We start from the raw sequence: 17,013 nt of genomic DNA on the forward strand, positions 1-17,013 counted from the left end.
TCAAGTATGTGCATGATTGTTGTGCATTTAATATTAAAATATCTTGGTAGACTGGGTGCTCTAATATGATGAGATGGCAACAGAATGTTACAGGCAGCGCCTTTGTTGACTGAGGTTTAGCGACTACTTTCTATATTTTTTGGGTGTTACCTTCGCATAGGGAAACTGGGAGTGACGCTGAAACTAGTGGAAATTGATTGCTTTTATTTAAAATCTTAGTATCAATAATTTTATGACCTCATAAAGTAATATGTGGCAAGAATTTCCAGCTTTAGGAAACCGGCAGACCCACTATTTGTTTTCCTGCAGTTGAAACCTTTTTTTAGCTCGTCAAAGTGAAAAATAGCCTTCAACTCTGCTGCGAAAAAGTCATCATAAACCAAATAGCTGGATCTGCTGTTTTTCTCACTGCTCCAACCTCACTAAGGGGTTCATTTGTATTTCCCATGTTTAATTAGAAATGGCTATTGAAAAATGTGAGTATACCTTGAAAGTTTGTGAACAACTTCAGTAAATACTTCAGATGTCTGCCGTGCAGAAGAAAGGTGCAATTCCTGCGTATTGAGACATTTACAAACCATCTTAAATAGGCTCTAACAAGGCATCGTAATAATATGGAACTTGGAGGACGTGCTCTATTCATTTAAAAGATAATCGGTCTTTAATTGGTTTATGCCTATGATTGTTTCAGTTGTCGGAGCTTTTGAATGTGGAAATTTATGGGGAATGGATTCGTCTGGTAGCTGAATTCACAACAAAGTCCTTGCAGTCTTGGCAGGTTAGTTTGGTATTCTTTATCTTGTATGGTTCTGGTCTCAAGAGATTGGCATCTTTAAGTTTGCACAAATAATATTTATACTTCAGACATCGAGTTTGATATAGTTTATTGCTTTTCTGCTAGTGGGCCAGCACTAGTGTATACTACCTTTTGGGGCTTTGGTCTAGATTGGTGACATCCGTGCCATATTTGAAGGGTGATTCCCCGAGTCTTTTAGATGAAACTGTGCCTAAGATCACTGAAGGTTTTATTACCTCTAGGTTCAATTCTGTTCAGGTATGACCGTTCATGTTTTTTGTTTAAGTTGCTAACATTATGCTTACTCTCATTCATTTTCTCTTGCAGGCTGGTTTTCCCGATGATCTCTCAGAGAATCCATTAGACAATGTGGAGCTTCTTCAGGATCAACTGGAGTGCTTTCCTTACCTTTGCAGATTTCAGGTTAACAACTTCAGACTATATTGTTCTTCCAGCTTTCCTTTAATGTTCCTATTTTATGACCTGCTGCAAATGTAATTTTTTTTCATTTTAAGTTTATGTTAGAATTAGATCATGTATTCTAACTTTAGCATGTTTTTAGAATTGGATTGTGTGCAACTTTCTTTTTAACTTACGCATGCTCTTCAAGTTTACTTTGTTTCTAACAGGTATCATTATTTTCTCTATTTGCAGTATGAAAACACTAGTCTATATATTATAAAGATCATGGAGCCTATTCTGCAGGCATACACGGTATTTGCCATCTAGACCTTCATTGCTAAGTTCTTAGCATTAATACCAGGGAAAAGTTGTTTTTTCCCCAATTCTGTGTTTGCTTATGTTGTAGCTGTTTACAGGAAAGAGGAAGATCACGAGCCCCAGGGGATGTTGACGAACTTTCTGTGATTGAAGGGCAACTTGCATGGATGGTTCACATCATTGCTGCCATTCTCAAAATTAGACAGACTACTGGCTGTAGGTATGTGGAATGTTTAGTGTTGCTTGCTGTTCTATTTATCTCGTGAAGTGGGTGCATCAATGTTTTTTCTTTTCTTCTCCCTTGTACAGTACTGAATCATCACAAGAATTAATTGATGCTGAGCTTGCAGCTCGTGTCTTACAGTTGATAAATATCACTGACAGTGGATTGCATTCTCAGGTATTTAAGCCAAGGAACCCATTTACATTTAATGTGCCTGAACTTCAATTTGATGTCTTAATTGGATAAAATCTATGCTATTTGTGAGTTTTAATATAATTTAATGTATTTACCTACTTATCCCTTATTCTATGTACTGGTTTACTTACGGTGGAGAGTGAGATTTAATTGAATCTCCTTTTTTCTTGCCGCTATTTTTTTAATGTATAAAATTAGGTGATATGACAATTATTATGAGTTATTGTAATAGCTGTCGTTGCCTGCATATCCATTCAAGTCCCTATAAATGTTTTTCCCTCTTCAGAAACCTTGTGAACTAATTCATCTATTTGCTCTCCTTTATGTAGAAGAAAGTTTCATAATATTGTTTTAAGAGCAGAGCATGGACTCTTTCGAGCATCCTCATACTGATTTTCTGCGTTTATAGTAGTTATGCACGCATGTTCGTACAAACACATGCACGCGGGCACACGCACGCATGAGCACCTTTTCTTCCAACCAGTCTTCTATTGGCAATTTTCTGGTGGCTGTTTTGGAATATAGTATTTCTTTGTTATCAATATGAACAAAAGTGATACTCAAACTGAGTACTGTCTCTTGGCAGAGATATTGTGAAGCAAGCAAGCAGAGGCTTGATCGTGCCATTATCACCTTTTTTCAGAATTTCAGGAAGTCTTATGTTGGTGATCAGGCAATGCATTCATCTAAGGTAGTAACGGTTTGCATCTGCATGGTTGCCTCATTTCTTTATAATGTTCTTAAGGTTTCCATTTTTGCAGCAGCTATATTCCAGATTATCTGAACTTCTTGGACTCCATGATCATTTAGTCCTGCTTAATGTCATTATTGGAAAGATTGCTACAAACCTGAAGTGCTACACTGAGGTGACTGGTCCACTGCCATTTTGTCTCACTTTTATTGCTAAGGAGCTCTATTTAATCTTTTTGTGTGATTGATGCATGCAGTGCGAGGAGGTTATTGAGCACACATTGTCCCTCTTTCTCGAACTTGCATCAGGGTGAGTTCTTTAATAAAATATCCAGAATTGTCTAAGTACAGGTTAATTGACGTTTCAATGGTACTTGCAGTTATATGACTGGCAAACTGCTGCTCAAGTTGGATACTGTCAAATTCATAATTGGACATCACACGGTAATTTTATATCAACAGATTCTTTACCAGCTTAATTGTCTAGTAATATCTGGTCTTGCTACACTTGGGTCGAGGTATTCTTATTAAGATATGACATTTATGTTACATGTCAGAGGGAGAACTTTCCATTTCTTGAAGAATATAGGTGCTCTCGGAGCAGAACAACTTTTTATTACACTCTTGGGTACTTGATCTTTATGGAAGACAGCCCTGTCAAATTCAAAACATCTATGGATCCACTTCAACAGGTTTGTAAACCTTCACGGCACTACATTTCAGGGGATTTTTCTTCTGATTTATGGTTGTAATGCATACTTCTTTCGTATTCTTACTATTACACTGCTCGTGTTTGCTCTTTTCTATCTGAGTATAGTCGTGTTATTATATTGGACTTGGTTATGTGCTTTAATCATACAGACCAGCATATACTCTACATATACATTGTGTCTTAGGATAGTCATATATTGCTAATCATACTCCCATTAAAAGCACGAGTTCGGGAAAATCTTTCTATGGTCAATATTACCCTTCACTATTTTAAATATTTCATTTATATCTTAATCTATCATAATTATATCTTATCCTAATCCTACATGAACTATCTATAGCTTAACAATTAAAAAATAATTAATAAAATATATAAAATATCTTCATGGTATTAGTTTGTTAAGATAAAGAAATTATACGTAGCTAACGTACTATAATACATAAAGTATTGCAAAAAAACCTAAAAGTTTTAAAATTGCACAAAATGCCCTGAAAAGTTTAAAATTATAAAAACTATCCTGATGTCTAAAAACTTAAAACAACAAACATGAAAACAAGAAATTAGCACAAGTTTACAAAGAATTTAAAATTTGCGGTTAACATCTCAATATCTCAAAAATTATAGAAACACCCTCAAAAGTTTAAATTATAAACAAACACATGAAATTCTAAAATTTTAAAACTTGCAAATAACATAGATGAATTCAATGGATTTCTCTAATGCATGAAAATTTCTGACATTTTAAAACTTAAAATAACAAACATGAAATTAAGAAATTAACAGCAGCCTTCAAAGAATTTAAAATTTTTAATTAACACCATCAATGTCCCAAAAACTATAGAAATACCCTCAAAAGTTCAAATTATTAAAAAAACAGCCCTAATTATTTAAAAATTCTAAAATTTGCAAACAAAAGATGAATTCAAGAGAGTACCTTCATGCACCTAAAAATTTATAATTTGTCGGAATTAACCTCAAAGTTACAAAAGTTATAGAAAAAACGCTTTCCAAATTTAAAAATCATAAAAAAAACTCTAAATTTTTAAAATTTATAACCAGTACACATCAAATCTGAAAACTATTGGTAGACCGCTAAAATTTGAATTTTTTAAAAATTAATCTACAGTTTTAACAATTACAAAAAGCAATCTCAAAATTTTAGAGTTGTAAGAAATATCGTGACATTTAAAAATTACCACCGACACATGAAACATAGAAGTTACAACTACCAAACTTAAAAGTAATTTTTTTAAAATGCTCCTAAAGTTTTTAAAATTACAAATCACATCCTCAAAGTTTAAAACCATAAAAAGGCTGAAATTTTAAAACTTGACAAAGAAAAGTAAAATTGTTAGATATTCTTTTATTAAGATATATATATTTAATTTTCAATTTAGGGTTTATTATCCCTTTTCAGCATCTAAAGATAGTCTAAGTTGATACTGATAAACAAAAGCAATAAGAATTGATTAAAAATATCCGGTTAGGGAATAAAAATTTAAAAAAATATTATAGCTTAAAAATTATTGTTACCATATAAATTAAAGCAACTGCATAAAATTTTATTAATAAGTTAGACCAGCAAAACACATTAGTAACATTAATTAATAGATATTTAAATCCATAAAAATGATAAAAGATTATAATATAATAGTTTAGCATTAATTAATTATAGCTTAAAAATATCAATCTCTGATGTTAATAATATTTATAGGGTAAAAGAATACAATGAATTATGTATGGAGAAACTATCAGAATATTCAGAGATATTCCTTCAAAAAAATCAATCTATTTCCATTGAAAATAGAAAAATGACGAAAATAAATCTAAAATTCAGAAAACGTTCATAAATCATTTGACTTGGTATTAACATAAGGTATGTCTATTAAAGAAGCACCAACTAGGTTACAATGAAGAATAATTGAATAACTTTATCCTAATCAAAAAAGAATTCTCTATGGAAGATATAAGAAAAATTAGTAAGCATTCATAAATTTCATATATTGTTCTTCAAATACTAAAGAAATTAAATATTAATATTATAATCTAAGAAAAATTAGCAATAAAAAATATAGGTATTTAGTTTAGATCTTTGTGGAAAATGACAGGGATAGAGTAAATATAATATTATTAACGTAACGGAACCTCTTATTGGATGCACATCGGAAGAATTCATTGTAGAGAAAAAAGATGTAACTCTTAATCTTATTTAAGTAATAAATTAAAAACACAAAGAATTTCATATATATGAGATTAATATTTATTCCCATTGAAATAAAAAAAATCAAAGTCTGTATTTTAAGAAGTTTGTGCTGAACATTGGAAATACATTTAACTTCTTTGTGAAGTTAAATGACAAGATAAAATATTAACGAGCCCACGAAAAATAACAACACAAAAAATACAACTCGAGCATGATATCACAATCGAGTAGATGATGAAGACACTACTCTAGAATTGCCCGATAAAAAGATAAAGGTAAGGAGTGATTGATCCCATCTCAATAAAAAAATAAAATATAAGGAATAAAAGATAATATTTTATAAATATTTTATAGAATAATTTAATTATTTTGAGTGGATTTAGGAATTTTCAGAAGGGAGTTTCATGAGCTTTTTTCAGTACTTTTATATGTTTGTGGAGATGTTTTTATCATATGAAAGTATACTAAAGTTAGCATTAATATTTAATTTATAATTTTTATGAGGTCTATCAATGATTAGGAATAAACTTCATATTTTTTTTTGTATCGTTTTAGCATACTATTAACCAATCATTTTGACTTATTGGTTTTAAATATTCACCTTCCTTGTATGACATTATTTTAATATTTTTTAATTTTGCAACATTGTACTTTCTCAAGTAAAGCTTGGTTTCATGTTAGTCAAAATAATATGAAACTTTAAATTATTTTTAAATTATATTTGTTTTCTATCAATTCAAATATCAACATGAAAATTTAAACTGGGTGTAGCCCATTTAAACAAACATCAAAGAAAAAAAATAATCACAATATAAAAGTTTAGATACAAAAGTGAGCATAAACTATTAAAGTGGAATTGAGAAATAAATTTTAGTTAGAAAGTAATCTAAAAATACTTAAGCATTGTATTTAACCACGTGCATTGCACGTGTATAAAACCTAGTCGAGAAAAAGAAGGGAGTTGTTAGGTTTTTCTTGAGAAAGACACACAGGCAACTATTAAAATAAATCTAACCCAAGAAGCTGCCTACCACATGCATTTGTTCGGAAATCTGAGCAGAACTTCCACAATTGCTTATCAAAGTACTTTTCTTAGGGGAAGAGAGTGTACTTTTAAGAGAGAGAAAAAATGTTCTAATTGATATTTGTCTGCTTAAAATTTTTCATACGAGTTCTAAACATAGCAAGAAACAAATTGGTAACCTTTCGTAAGTGTTCTAAAGAATCTAAACGTACAAATGATATTCATGCTTTTTCACTTATTTAACCGGCTTTCCATAGAAAACAACAGCTAATCCTCAAAAATGATTTACAAATATTTCTATGATTAGAGATCGATTTATTGTCCTCATTATTTTACAGGTTATGGTTAAGCTGGAGTCAACTGCTGATGCTGCATTTCGTACTGACGCTGTTAAATATGCATTTATTGGTTTAATGAGGGATATGAGAGGAATTGCAATGGCGACAAATAGGTATTTGACCTGCCATACTTAATTTTAGCATTATTGGATTTGTTCTGTTGATCTTTACATTTTTGCTCCCAGTCGAAGAACATATGGATTGCTGTTTGATTGGCTGTATCCTTCTCATATGCCCCTCCTGTTGAAAGCTATCTCACATTGGACCGATTCACCAGAGGTGATTTTTATTCTTAAATAAAAAGTATTTTATGTATCTATTTTTGTCCTTTACCTTGCTATTTGGTTCTTGCTAATGTTTCTTTATCTGCCTGTGGTTGGATTCTCGAGTCAATTTGAAGAGGTAAAAGATCTCAAAAAGGAGTCTAGGTTAGGGTTTTCTTTTCCCCCCTCAAATATATTTGCTTAGCACTGTTAAAATCAATTTGTATTTCACATTTGTTATGAAGAGGAGGGTAATACCTCGTACATATACACATGTATATTATTTTTGGAAAATCTTGCGGGAGTGAAAAATCTAATAAGAAAGGAAACTCTAATGGGAAAAGGAAACATATAATAAATGAAAGTTCTGAAGAAGAAATTACTGCAATTAACAAGCAGGGTTTAACGCAATGCATGTCAGTACATACGTAAATGCATATTCACACACACACACACACACACGTATATACATATTATTAGCTGTTGGATAGCATAAACTGTAGTGTGCTACCATATTTTCAGTTAGCGATTTTATAGAAGTTGCAGTCACAAGTTTTTTTTATTAACAAGTTATACCTAGACTAATTTGGTAATATGAAGGCTTGTCTGATTTTGAAGGAAGTCACCTTTGATTTGGGATGATTTGGGAGGAAGGTACAGCTTAGAAGATGACAGAGGCCTGGGAATGGCCCGGTCTCCCTAGCTGCTAGGATGGTGTCTTAAGTGTCACCTAGGTGGAGAGGAAATTTTCCAAAAGAAATTTGTTTGGGTTAGAGGAGAATAAATGAAAAGCAAAGCGACCCCTTTGTCACTGTGTCTTGCTGCTGTGGTCAATCTACATGTGTTTCGCTTCATTGCATTTGCTTCCCTATTGCCTCTGGTTTAACTAATAAAAATTGGATCTGACGGCAACATGATTCTCTTAAGAAATGAGAGTTTGAACCCGAACTCTTTCTTTTCTCTCTTTTCTCATTGTAGTTTCAGTAAATTAAGGCAGTAGGGCAGCAAAGCGATGGTTTTTCCGGAGAGATCGGAGAATGGAGACAATGGTGAGGCACCACCACAATTGCACTGGATCATCCTTTGTGTGTGAGGGAAGTAAAAAACAAATAAAGAATTTGACATCTTGGTATCTTTCCACAGTTTTAATTCACCTTTAGTGGCATCAGTTCGGGCATTTCAGTGTTTTCCATAGTTTCAGTTTGGAATTATCAGCATATTAGAATTAGTCATTCAGTCACAAGCTTTATGTCCATTGGTGTTTCTAATTTTCACGAAATTACATTTAATCAAAATTTGGTACTCAAAAGCTTAGTTATCTTCTTGTTTTAGCTATACAGTAGTCAGTATTGACCTGCATTAGTGATTTAATTAGGCAATATTCGGCTAGATATGATTACATAAAATCCAATTTGATAAAAGCAAAAAAGTGTCTGTATGCACTGATACTCAAAACAATGGGAAATCAATTTCATACCAAAAAATTGTCTTAATGTTTTAGAGAAACCTAATTCCTCTTTTACATGATTTTATGGCTTATGCTGCTTATTGTTCTGGCTCAAAAAACCAAGAACTTCATAAAGCTGTAGACTGCCATTCTTGTATGGATTGGTGGTAGATTTTATGTTCTTATTCCTTTAGGATTAGAATTAAAACTTCGACACTATTATTTCTTATAGTCATGCAAGTTACTATATTCTCCTCCATATTTTCATATTTAGCAGCATGCCATGATTTGTAGTATTGTCCGATACCGATATGCATTAGTCTTGTTTTATCAGGTTTTAGGCATGCTAATGCAATCCAACCAGAACTGAATATTACTGTACTGTAGTATTGGCTAATACGATCAATACAAGTCAAATATTGGGAAATAATGAATAATGCGTGAGAAAATTCAGGATTGAAGCACTAAAAGCTTGTTTGATTGTGATATGTTGGAAAAAAATTAGTGACTAAAAACTTGTGATCAGTTTCACTATTTTCTATGTATGGGTATCGCCAATATTGTTATGACCAAAAGGCCAACCAAAACTGTTAATTGTATCTGAATTTCATATATTGTTGCATATAATACATGTTCTTTTTTTTTGTTGCCCTATTGGAAACTTTAACAACAATCTGCAACATTGATAAAAGGTGTGGATTATTGTGCGCAGGACATTAATAGATTAGAATATAGTACATGAATGCGTTCTAGATTATAAAATGATAAATTGATCTTGAATATGGAAATGTACAGTTTCAATATTTACATAGAATTTTAATTTGTTGGGCTCAATATTTCAGCTTGTGTATTTCAATACTCATTTTCTTTCCTTGGCCTTTAATTCTGTAAATTGTCTGTTTATCCGGTGATTTGTGTATCCACTTATATAATGCTGAATACTCACAAAGCAGTGAATTCTGGCAGGTGACAACACCATTGTTGAAGTTTGTTGCTGAATTTGTCTTAAATAAAGCTCAACGCTTGACTTTTGACTCATCATCCGTGAATGGTATTCTTTTATTTCGAGAAGTCAGCAAGTTAATTGTGGCTTATGGTTCAAGGATTCTGTCTCTTCCGAATACTGCTGATATGTATGCAAACAAGTATAAGGGCATCTGGATTTCATTAACCATTCTGCAAAGAGGTGTGACTCCTCTTAACCTTTTTTATTTTGGATTTGGAATCTTGGTCTATTCTATGCATTTAATAATTTTCTTATTTTGAGCTGAATTCTCTCAATGGATTAATATAGCATGAAGGGGCCCTTTCCATGTGTAAATCATCACTTAGATTCAATAATTAGAAATTTTGAGTAAATGTATTTGAAATTTGACGGTGGCAGTTCTTGCAAACATATCAGTAGTTATGCATGTATGTAATATCACATTTCTTCTCACAGTTGTTGGAACTCTAGATTTAACTCCAAAATGCAGTTGTTGATTAGACAGTTTTGCAAGCATTTGAGAATTGGGTTCAAAACCAGTACTATAGGTATTGGTACCATTTAGGGGAATACACAGTAAAACTAGGAGATGGAAAACTTGTGAGATTGGGCTAATTGAGTAGTTGTTAATGAATGAGTACAAGCCTCAACAACGTCCAAAGAGTTACTTTTGCAGTAAACCATGTTCAGTATGCAATATAGATAGGAAATAGAATCTAATTTAAGGACGCATTGCTTAAATAAAAGCATCACAACACTCTTTCATTAACTCACACTTTATACAAATATGATTAATAGAAGACTCCTTAATTATGCGAGCACTACAAATTCTAGGTCATCAGCACTTGATTCTTCACTTATGCAATCACTCTAAACTATCCAATCAAATCTTCAAATAGAATTGTTGCCTCTTTTAAGCTGAGGACTTTAGGTGGGTTGTTTAATAACCAGCCCATATCGAGTCTGTAACCAACTGACTCCTAAAAAGCCTGTAATCAACCGACCTCTAAATGAGTCTGCAATCAACCAACTTGTTCAAGTCGTTAAATGACCAACTAATAGAGTCGGTGTTGACTCTTACATCTTGCTTCTTAATTCTAGAGGCAGGTAAAGTCTATGAGAGACTGTATGTATCAATCTAACAAAGATTGTGGTCGAGTGAACTACGTTTAGAGCAACACAGACTGGTCCATACAGATTCGTAAGTGAAATTGAAGTATATCTATTGTTAATCTTGGAGATAATCTATTAGAACTAAATGATTATTATGATTTTTTAGCTTGGTGATTTTTCTGTTGATTGAAAGGTAAAATGTAGTTTTGATGCACAATGAAGTCTAAAGGTTATCCTTTGCTATGACTTTCACACATAGTGCAAAGCAGTGACAGCCAAGGATTTTTATGAGATAGGGCGATATGTAGGACAAACATTATCGATATGTGAAAAGTGTGGCTCAAATGACTTGTCAAACCATATTTTTATGGTTCATTGTAAGCATCAAAGTTGTGAAATCAGGACACAGGTCATGTATTTTAAGAAGAATTAACCCATGTATGATTGTTGAGTAATTGCATTAATACCCGTGTGTATCACAAGAATATCGACAAATTCAACACAAAATGATTGACGATCATGGAGAAATGCTTATGAAAGAAAAAATATGGTGGATAATCATGCAGAAATGCGAAGACCTGAGTCCATTGACCTAAATGATTGAAGTTGCGTTCATTATAAAACACATGCCATAATTTATTTACTAGTACCACGGTGCATGTAATGCATGCATGACAGAAAACATGGAGGAGCGTCGTAGTTGAATTGTCAAGGGATTGAATGATTTGTTAGATTTGTTTCGAATTTTCCAAGTTTGAGGGCATTTCATATTTTTCCAAGTGAGGAAGATTCTATAGGTTTTCCATGTGTGAGTGCATTTCTGTAGTTTTCCCAATAGTAAGGGTATTTCTATAGTTTTTCCAAGTGAGGGCCTTTTTTTGGCATTCTAAGAATATAGCTCACACAAACCAAAAGAGGGCTCTCTTCATATATAACTTATTTATGACATCACAAACCAAGCTCATAACCCTTCGGAAACAACCAACATAGCAATCTTATATCAAAATTAATATCATCTCTCGCAAGTCTATCAATAGCATTAGCTTCATGAATGATATGTTCAAGGTTCATTTTTATCTTCATCTTTTGAAGTGGGCTCTAACCGTCCAATCACACATGGATTGTGGAACAATGATGGGCTCAGACTCGGGGTGCATACGGTCCGGATATGACTTGGATATGATACTTACAATATCCGCATCTACTTAACAATCACGAATATTGATACATATACATATATGTCTCGGATACGACTTGGATATGATACTTACGATATCCGCATCCACTTAACAATCATATTTATATCCGTTAAAATCGGATATGGATATGGATTTGCATGCATATATATAAGCGGATATACATGTGCATACGGTTCGAATATGACTTGGATATGATACTTACGATATCCGCATCCACTTACCAATTACGGACATTGATACAGATATAAATATGCCTATGTAAAAAAAATTCATATTTATATCCATTATAATTGGATATAAATATAAATGTATATGCAGAATATAAGTGTATATACATGCGGATACAAAATGGATATGAGAAAACTAGATAATGTTAGAAAAGATATAGTTCATATGGTATAAGAAAATTCATTAATATATTCATTATGTCCAAAAATCTAAGATCAGATATCTTGATCATCAAATTAACCTCAAATCCATTAATCTAAGGATTAAAACTGTTGCAATAGTATGATCGAGATATAATCATACAGATCCGGATGTTTCACTACATAACCATATTTGTAATCATATCCTATCGGTTATAGATTTTAGCGACCATCTCCATATCTATTAGGGTACAGATACAGATATTTTGTGCATCCATAGCTCATACTCTTAGGGGCAAGGACAAATCTAGAAATTTAAACATATTTGTAATTATATCCTATATGTTATAGATTTTAGTGATCATATCTGTATCTATTAGAATACATATACGGATATTTTGTGCATCCCTAACTCAGACTCTTAGGGGCAGGGACTGATCTAAAAATTTTTACCTATGGGGGCACTATACAATTATATATATAAAGCACTGCACTATACAATTATACATATAAACTAGTAACATATATTACATAATTCTAGCCATATAAAATTTTATTTATGTAACAATCACAAAGATCTCAACAAATAATAGTTGTTATTGTCATCTTCATTTCAATACATGATCATATTTTCATTTTATATACACAAACTAACAAAATACCACTAAGTTTGAAAATTAATCCTTCATAGTTCTCTATGTGGTCTCATCTTTCTGTAGCGGCGGTATTTTATTAAATTTCTATGAGGGCACCTAATTAAATTTGTTATCCACTAATAAAAGAGATCAAGAGTAATATAGGGGCAGATGCCCCCATAGCTCTCTACATGGATCTGTCCATGCTTGGGGGCGAGCTTGTTATTTGTGCAACCGGCTTACCCAGTTTTTGCTGCTTAGCCAAATTAATTTTCGCCTATGTCAAAATGTATAGTATAATTTGGGGTGGATACTGTATAGTATGTTAATGTCCAATGATGTTTACACGATGAGGTTCAGTCTTAAGGTGTTGGTTGGTATGTATTGTTTTAATACATAAATATCCTAATACCTATGGAGTTATCAGGATGATTGGATAAAAAAAACTATCCTTATTAAAATTTAAAATTGTCCGGTGCTGAGAAAGCTCAATGAATAATATTATGAGGAATATGTAATTCATGCAATTTCAAGACCCGTCAAACACTAACAGAGGTATCAGGCCTTTTTAACCTAACAAACGTTGAAGCTCTAGCTCAATTGAAATAGCACAATAAGGGAAATAAAAGGGAAATAAAAAATACAGGTGAAAGTAGGATAAACTACATGTTGGGGATTTTAATCCTTGGAGTTATAATTTCTTTGAGGAAAAAATATCCTCATGAAACCCTGATCGTGTAGCCATACAAAAGCTCAAAATAATATTATGAGAAAGAATATGTAAATTATAATATTTTTCAAAACCAACACGCACTTGCATAGATATTTGGCCCTTAAAACTCAACAAACTTTGAAGCTCTAAATCGATGTAAATAACGAAAGCAACGAAGTGAAAAATTCAGATGAAGTTAGGATATTGCACTTATTGGAATTTTTTTGTTAAGACTGAGAGTTGTTTTATTTCTTTGAGAAAAATTAACTTTGTGAACTCTCCTCATTGTTACTTGGAGTAAATTGTAAAAAAAAAGGGTTCCCGTATAAGTTTATTTTTGTGGAGTTTTCGTATGCCTTAGTTATATTTAAAAGCTCATTTGTCAGCTTGCGTGTCTTGGGAAGAGGCAAATATTTTGTGGTATAGTTGAATCATAATTTATGTTAAAATGTGGTATGCAATTATGCATGTTCTTCCATAGATTTGGTTTGTAGCAGACATTGATGCTCAGAGTTGACTCGTTAGTGATTATCCATGCATTTGTCCTTCGAGGTTTCCCAGGGAAATGTCATGCCTCTGGCTTGTAGAAGTTGTTCAAATATTTTTCCTTAGCCTATTAGTAATATAAATCTGTCAAAATTGTGAGTTTTCTGCGAAATAGATCTAAAAAATAGTTATTCTTTTCCAACAATTTCACTGACAATATATGTATAAAAAATAAGAATTCATCATGAAGAAACGAATTAGTGTTAATGCGGTTTGTAATTTCTTCTTCCTATGATTCATATATATTCATTGATAGTAGCAGCTGTCCAAATTCTCTACTGACAAATATTTCCATAGCCTAAGGTCATTGCAGATGATTAGTTTAAAGGGTAATATATGCCATCAAAGTTTTGTCTCCGTTTATGTGGCCATAACTCCATGAATTTTTCATGTTTATATAATTTTTATGTATTATAATGTTAATGCAAGGCTAATTATTTATCATTGTCACAGCATTGGGTGGAAATTATGTCAACTTCGGTGTGTTCGAGTTGTATGGTGATAGAGCACTTGCAGATGCCCTTGATATTTCCCTGAAGATGACTCTTTCAATTCCTTTAGCTGATATATTATCATATCGCAAGGTAGGATATTTCGGTTCCTATAATATGCTAAACTAATTTGTTTTCTCTTAAGATGCCCCTTGTCCTATGTTCTTTAAGACCAACGGCAGATAATGCAAACGGTGCAGTTTATTTCTTTATCATTTGAAATTCCGTTGGAACTTGAATTTTTTTTCCTGGGATTAAGATCATAAAAGTGATGGCTTTGAGTAGCCCGATGAACCTTCTAATAGTTACAGTCGTCCGTAGGGTTCCTGCCCTGAGCAGTACTTTGAGGTCCTAATATACCTTTGGATGTTGGGCTTGAAGCCCGGCCTTAAATTTTTTCTGTGCAAGCTGAAGCGGGATAAAGACTTGTTTCCCATTCTGTAGTCTCTTTATGCCATGCGATTGACCCCTTTATATTCCACTTTTAGTTTCAGGAGGGTATCCTTTCCGCTCTCTCCTCTCCATCCCTCTTTCTCTGGTCTTTATCCATATTCCAACGATTACAAAGTTTCCTAACTAGTTTTCAACTTAATAATTCTTTACACCATGTTCAGTTTTCTGTTATTATAATAACTTTTATCGTCATAACTTTCTAGGATTTCATATTTTGATTGATATGCATCGTATCTCAACATCTGTTGTCATTCTTTTATGACGTACATAGTTCACCAAAACACTCTCATTTTAGATTTTTCTCTGTTTCTTTTATGTTTTCCCAAGTTTTTAACTTTCTCCTGTTTTTTTAATTCTAAAATTTTTAAAATCACCTCGGTGCTTTTTGCCGCTAAATCCTGTTAAGACCAATGCCCTGTCCGCTTGCTTCGTGCTAGTTCAGCTTTCCTCAAGACTGAAACTGGAAGCTGATCTCTTTGATTGTCAAGCAGCAGATTTGAACTAAAGATGTGACTTGTGTAATGGGCATACCTCATATGACTTGTGTAATACCTCATGTTAGCAAGATTAGAAAGCGAATAGATTAAATGGAATAAGCAAGATTTTCATGCCCTGTATGTGATGCTAATAAGAAGCAGAAGACGATCAGTTGATGGCAAGCATATATGCAAATACTATGAAAGCAACATCCTCTATCATCGTAGTGCTTTATTTGAAAATTAGAACTAGGTATTGAATATTCTCAAATACAAATGAACTGCTTCTTGATCATTATGGCTGATTCAAAACTGCCTGTGGGCCACTTTTGCCTCCATCGAGTTAATTACTGCCAAGCAATTTGTGAGACAGATAATTCGTGGTTGTAACCAAAGAGAACTCTCCTTTTTAGTTTTCTTCTGTTGAAGTGTATGAAGTGCTCAAGGCTTCTCAATGTTCTTCCAAGTTAGGACGTCTGTGCAGTATATTTGCGATCAGTTATAATTTACTAGTAACAAGAACATAAACATATCAGAGCTTTACCTTTCTAAAGTAATAGTCACCGTGAGAACTGACCGTAACCATCTTTAATTCCAGGTTTTCATCAAACATAACCTGAGGGCTTGACATTTATTGAGCATCGTTATGGCATCTTCGTGATGCACTTGTCCAGTATGCAACTTTTGAAATCAGTACCATTAACTAAGAATCTCTCTCCAAGCCCTATACACAAGAAGGATTGAATAGCTTAACTACAAATCCAACTTGGAAAATTTTGAGATCACTTTTTTTTAATCTGTCTAAAAGATTATGCTAATTATGTCAGTTACGTGATATACAATAAAGATTAATATCTCTAAAGCTATGTAACTGTTATTTGTCCTAGTTCTTTGTACATTGGACCTAATACGTCTAGACTATCACTTAATCCTTGGTCGAAATGGGGTTGTCTGTGGAGCACAAGTGGTGTTTTATCTTTCAACTACTGAGTAAAGACTCAGATTGTTCACCTATGCGCTATTCTAGTTACAATCATGCGATTTTTTTTTGTTTCATCTGTTTGATGTTGAGCGAAATGTTCTATAAACTTGCAACATATTGGTTCATGTTTTTGATACATGGTAAGTCCAACAGTATAACACTTAAAGTTACTGGTTTTGTACTTTTGTCAAGGCAAGTGGAATCTTCAAGTAATGAGACACTTGTGGAATGAATTACTTCGTATCCAGCAACAAATCATGGACTTTTAACATTAGGACGTCACCTATTTTAACTGCCACAATTTTATAGTATATGCTTTACCATGAGCGCACTTAATGTGCTCATGTACTAAGACTTGGAGTGGATGACATCAATAGTACTTGTCGTGTTCCCACTAATCTAATATGAACTGAAGATTATATATGCTCGTTGCTCAAGACTA

The 17,013-nt window shown here is 32.8% G+C and overlaps 1 protein-coding gene across 1 annotated transcript in view; it reads left to right on the top strand.

The window, feature by feature from the left end:
- The window catches only part of LOC109827136 (exportin-7), a 39,016-nt gene that overhangs the window by 18,288 nt on the left and 3,715 nt on the right, over window positions 1-17,013 (top strand). The window contains 15 exon segments of the mRNA XM_020394099.1: window positions 692-778; window positions 902-1,054; window positions 1,124-1,219; window positions 1,451-1,510; window positions 1,615-1,736; window positions 1,826-1,916; window positions 2,521-2,625; window positions 2,696-2,800; window positions 2,882-2,934; window positions 3,005-3,068; window positions 3,182-3,316; window positions 6,902-7,014; window positions 7,087-7,180; window positions 9,578-9,797; window positions 14,623-14,753. Coding sequence (XP_020249688.1) covers window positions 692-778; window positions 902-1,054; window positions 1,124-1,219; window positions 1,451-1,510; window positions 1,615-1,736; window positions 1,826-1,916; window positions 2,521-2,625; window positions 2,696-2,800; window positions 2,882-2,934; window positions 3,005-3,068; window positions 3,182-3,316; window positions 6,902-7,014; window positions 7,087-7,180; window positions 9,578-9,797; window positions 14,623-14,753 — 1,629 coding nt within the window.

Source organism: Asparagus officinalis, unplaced genomic scaffold (assembly GCF_001876935.1).
Source record: "Asparagus officinalis unplaced genomic scaffold, Aspof.V1 AsparagusV1_Un53, whole genome shotgun sequence".
Taxonomy (NCBI): Eukaryota; Viridiplantae; Streptophyta; class Magnoliopsida; order Asparagales; family Asparagaceae; genus Asparagus; species Asparagus officinalis.